This window comes from Olea europaea, unplaced genomic scaffold (assembly GCF_002742605.1).
Source record: "Olea europaea var. sylvestris unplaced genomic scaffold, O_europaea_v1 scaffold1591, whole genome shotgun sequence".
Taxonomy (NCBI): Eukaryota; Viridiplantae; Streptophyta; class Magnoliopsida; order Lamiales; family Oleaceae; genus Olea; species Olea europaea.
The window spans coordinates 38,333-43,221 of NW_019233533.1; the positions used below are offsets into that span (position 1 = coordinate 38,333).

At 37.4% G+C, this 4,889-nt stretch overlaps 2 protein-coding genes and 1 non-coding gene across 3 annotated transcripts in view; all 3 read right to left on the reverse strand.

Annotated features, from left to right (window-relative positions):
• Positions 1–1,410: 1,410 nt before the first annotated feature.
• LOC111376979 (50S ribosomal protein L12, chloroplastic-like) lies at positions 1,411–2,256 on the reverse strand. The gene has a single exon (XM_022999992.1). It carries the CDS (start codon positions 2,191–2,193, stop codon positions 1,618–1,620), a length of 576 nt encoding a protein of 191 aa, XP_022855760.1. The 5' UTR covers positions 2,194–2,256; the 3' UTR covers positions 1,411–1,617.
• Positions 2,257–2,406: 150 nt separating this feature from the next.
• Positions 2,407–2,478, reverse strand: TRNAP-UGG. The gene has a single exon. It is a non-coding gene; the product is annotated as a tRNA-Pro (tRNA).
• The window catches only part of LOC111376986 (monodehydroascorbate reductase 4, peroxisomal-like), a 7,384-nt gene continuing 4,950 nt past the window's right edge, over positions 2,456–4,889 (reverse strand). The window contains exons 7-10 of the mRNA XM_023000003.1: positions 4,806–4,874; positions 3,914–3,989; positions 3,780–3,797; positions 2,456–2,500 (exon numbers count right to left, since the gene is read on the reverse strand). Of these exons, the coding sequence (XP_022855771.1) occupies positions 2,456–2,500; positions 3,780–3,797; positions 3,914–3,989; positions 4,806–4,874 (208 nt within the window). The remainder of the gene's footprint in view (positions 2,501–3,779; positions 3,798–3,913; positions 3,990–4,805; positions 4,875–4,889) is intronic.

A 4,889-nucleotide genomic window follows, 5' to 3' on the forward strand; every position in this document is an offset into this window, starting at 1 on the left:
TTCTTGACTACAATTCCACGGTGGAGCTTGTCTTCCAGGGTACAAACACAGTTGCCGGGATAGCTCATCCCATGCACTTACATGGATATAGCTTTTATGTGGTTGGGTGGGGAATTGGAAACTTCGACAGAGACAGACACCCACTGAATTATAATCTCGTAGTCCCTCCTCTAATGGAAACAATTGCAGTTCCTAGAAATGGTGGGACAGCAATCAGATTCAAGGCAAATAATCCAGGAATTTAGTTTATGCATTGCCATTTTGAGCGTCATGTAAGTTGGGGAATGGGAATGGTATTCATTGTTCGAAATGCAAAGAGCTGCGATGCTAAAATACTGCCTCCACCTCCACAGGTCATGAATAAAAACCTGTGTTCCCTTCTTAACAACTAACCGGGAATAACTGAGATGTTTATTTTCTGTGATGGAGAAAGGTTTCACTTTCTTGGTCTTATCATTTAACCACCTTCCATTATCTTAGCGAAGAATTCAACGTACTCTGCATTACATTATTATATAAACTGTGAATAAGATGAAGAAACAGAAATGTTGATGTGCCATCAAATTAAGAGAATAATATAGGTGAATAGAACATAAGATGGATGTTATCAAATATCATCCACAATAGAATTCATTCCGGGTAGGGTAGATGCAAAAATATGCATAAATGCAACTCCATTATGCTACGTAGTAATACAAGACGATGGTTCTTAGCCAGCTAGACTCGACTCTGCAACATTTTCTATATCTAAATCCCATATCATGTCGACAAAATTACAAGGGTCGTTTATAAAATTACAAGGGTCAGTCGGGCAAACTGGTGCCTACAATCTGCTATATAGTAATACAAGACAGTAGTTCTTAGCCAGCCAGGCTCGACTCTGCAACATTTTCTATATCTAAATCCCATATCGTGTAAATAAAATTACAAGGGTCGGTCGGGCAAACTTGTGCCTACATTGTGCTATATAGTAATACAAGACAGTAGTTCTTAGCCAGACAGGCTCGACTCTGCAACATTTTCTATACTAAATCCCATATCATGTTAATAATATTACAAGTGTCGATCGGGGCAAACTTGTACCTACAATGTCCTGTCAATCTTGATATACATAACACCATCAGACGAATTTCAAGTATCTCATAATCATATGGACACTCATTTTAAGACTTCAATATTGAAATATTTGTTGGTATTTCTCCTCTTCTTTAATCGTACCTATTTCTATTGGATCAAGATACCATACCATGCACCAACTAACCTGTATACCTTCTCAACAAAACCGCAATACCATTATCGAAATCATATAACTAACCATTCTCCCCACCAAATACAAATGTCAATAATATGATAATATTTCATGAAAATCCCATGAACTAAGCAAATGTATGAATGCACACATGTACAGAGTAGAATGAAACAAGCAGATCAGTTCAAACACAGAATTTCGTAATCGAAATGTTGGGTTCAGAGCGAATGACTGGTAATAAGATTGACTGCATCTACAACCAAGACTTAAGTACAGAAATCATTCAAAATTTATCACAATTTCCATACAATTTGATATTTAATTGAAAAAAAGAAAATAATATATAAAAAAAGGGGAACAAAAAAACCCTAAGCGATTGAGACTTTAGCACCTGCTTCTTCGAGCTGCTTTTTGGCTTCCTCAGCTTCATCTTTAGATGCTCCCTCCTTAAATTTCTTCGGCAATCCTTCAATCAATTCCTTGGCTTCCTTTAAAGCCAAATTAGTCAAAGCCCTAACTGCTTTAATAGTAGCAATCCTCGCGTTGCTCGGCACCTCCTCAATCATCACGTCGAACTCCGTCTTCTCCTCGACCGCAGCGGGAGCATCCGCGACTCCCGCCCCAGCAGGAGCGGCAACGGCGGCTACGGGGGCGAAAGAAGCAGCAGAAACACCGAGCTTGTCCTGGAGGTACTCGACAAGTTTCTGAGCATCAGCAAGCGTCAAGTTTGAGATCTGGTCACCGAGGTCGACAACCTTTTCGGGAGCTTCTACGGCCGCCAGGGGACGGAGGAAAGTGGCGCGGCCTCGGAGTTTGGGGTTGGTCTTTTGGGGGAATTCAATGGATTGTTTTGGAAAGGTGACTGAAGGATGCGCAGGATAAGCAGCTGAGGGTGTTTGATAAGTGGATGGAGGGAGGGTGATTGAGGATAATGTGGAAGCCATTGTTGAATTTAGAGAGAGAGAGAGAGTGGGAGTGTGGAAGAAGATGAAGATGATAGGATAATGTATGAATTTTCAAGTTAATTTTATATTCCAATTTACGCATAATCAAAAATGACTAAAATTTTGATGGGCCTATGGGCCATTATATGTTCACAAAAGGTCTAGGCCCATGATTGTGTATCCAGGCCCAAAAGTGAAATCTGAAATTCAAATGGGGCATTCCGAGAATCGAACTCGGGACCTCTCGCACCCAAAGCAAGAATCATACCACTAGACCAAATGCCCACAGGTGGTTCCACTTTGAAACCTAATATATAGGTTTTATGTATTGAGCGACCTATATGCAAACTTACACTCTTTGAGGCTTCAAGTTGATTGGAAGCCCTCGAACATTTGGGCCAAATTTCAATACAACGGGTCTCAGAATTTGTGAGATAGTTCGATCCATTCGGCATATTATTTTTATTTTTGTTTGGAAACTAATTTTGAAAGAGCTTCTTACTCTCAAAGGTACTCTTAGAAGAAGTTTTATTAAACCAACTCTTCTAACTAGAAGAAGAAAAAATACTTTCATAAAATTAGTCAAACGAATTCAAAAATAGTTTTTCGATCTCAAAAACTACTATTGACTTTTCAAAATACCTACCAAGCGGTCCCTATGTTATTCATGCTAAAGGTTGTACCTTTCACCACCTTTTAGTTTGGTCAGATTGATGCATTGTGCTTGCACATGTTGAAGCTACGCTTTAGTCCATTACAAGGTTATGAGTTATTCAATGGAATTCTATGTTAAAAATTCTCTACACAAATATTTCCAAAGCCGACCTGATTCTGTTGTGAGTTCTTGTGGAATGTTGTTGGTCCTAGATTTGTGACTCAAACCGGTTTAAGGTAAAACGTAAAAAAACAAGAAATCAAAGAACACATGAAAATTTTCAACCAAAGACCCCGAAAGTTTAGCGACCACTATTTAACATTTATTCCCCCGTTGAACATCCGTTAGGATTTCGTTCCAATCCACTAGCACAACTAAAAACACACGCAAGGATATCGATTACAGAAGAATACCAAATGTTCGAAAAATTCTTCCTCTCAACTCACTATCCACTATTTCATAAAGGAATCAAAACTACTCACAAATTAGGATAACTGTTATTTATTAACAGCCCCAAGAATTCCATTCAAGAATTTACAAGAATATTACCCAGATGGTGAATCTCTCACAAATAGCATGGACCAAGACAGAATATAGAGACTAGGGTCTCAAAATTATCGTTCAAATGACTGTAGACGGTATATGTATCGTTTTTAGTGAACCATGCATCTCACGGTCATAAATCCTCCACGCTTCAGCCATCCATTCAGTTTAAGTTACAAATGCAATAGTCGTGTTTAAGAAACACGAATTCTCACGGTCATAGAACCTTCACTTGGTTGGACTGAGCAATTAGGCCTAACAATAGAAATGGTCAGCGGGTCGACAACCATCTTCTGGGCTCAAATTTTCGCAAACCCAAATCTTTACAAACTCCACCTTGCTGTAATGTGAGACCTTAGCAAAGTGGATTTAAATATAAACAACTAACTTCATTTGCTCTTATTACCTGTTCACAAAGAAAAGAAAAATTTAGCAAACTTCAAAATTCAATCAAAGAAAAATTTAGCAAACTTCAAAATTCAATCATCTCAAAGAATCAATGAATTTACCCAGTGGTATTACCTTTGTACCTGCATCAGTAGGATTTAACTTAGTCGGAATTTCGATCAACTTAATACCACATTTTTCAATTATATCTCTAATAAAATAAAATTTAACATCTATATGCTTAGATCTATCATGAAAAATTGGATTTTTACATTAGAAAATGACACTTTGATTGTCTGAACATAGCTTCACCTGACTTTCCATAAGTCCTAATTAATTTAATAAGCCCTTTAGCCATAGATCTTCTTCTACTGCTTCATTTGTAGCCATATATTCAGTCTCAGTTGAAGATAAAGCAACTAGTTTTTGAAGTTGAAATTTTTAGCTCACACATGTATTATTTACCACATAGAAATATGTAGTTGTAGACCTCCTATTGTCTAGGTTTCTAGCAGTGTTAGAGCCAATATATCCTTTAAATTTATGGCCATCTTTATCAATTTTAAACGAAAGTCCCAACTGATGTGTACCTTTCAAATATATGCATCGTTTCCAGCTAACCATGCATCTCACGGTCATAAATCCTCCACGTGTCAGCCATCCATTTAGTTTAAGTTACAAATGCAATAGTCGTGTTTAAGAAACATGATTTCTCAAATCTAGAACCTTCACTTGGTTGGATTGAGCAATTGGGCTAAACAATAGAAATGGTCAGTGGGTCAGCAACCATCTTTTGAGCTCGAATTTCAGCAAACCCAAATATTTACAAATTTAAATGATAATATGTTGCCACAAGCACTACATTCAACGGTCTTCAGACCAATTCTGTAGAATTCAATCTAGACCAAGTTTTGATCCTATATATGTTAAACAAATGTATAGATCGTGTAAAGAATATGTTCGTTAGACAATAATTCAAGCCATTTCCTTCTCGGAGATAGAACTATAATGTAAACAAGAGCATTACTGTATAAAATTTCTCAAATTCTTCAAACGTGCAATGCTGTCAAAAACAATATTTTCACCACCTTCCGTCCTACCATACCAGTAA

Bases quoted from the DNA above. Each gene is read 5' to 3' on its own strand.
- LOC111376979 (XM_022999992.1), bottom strand. From the start codon at position 2,193: ATGGCTTCCACATTATCCTCAATCACCCTCCCTCCATCCACTTATCAA.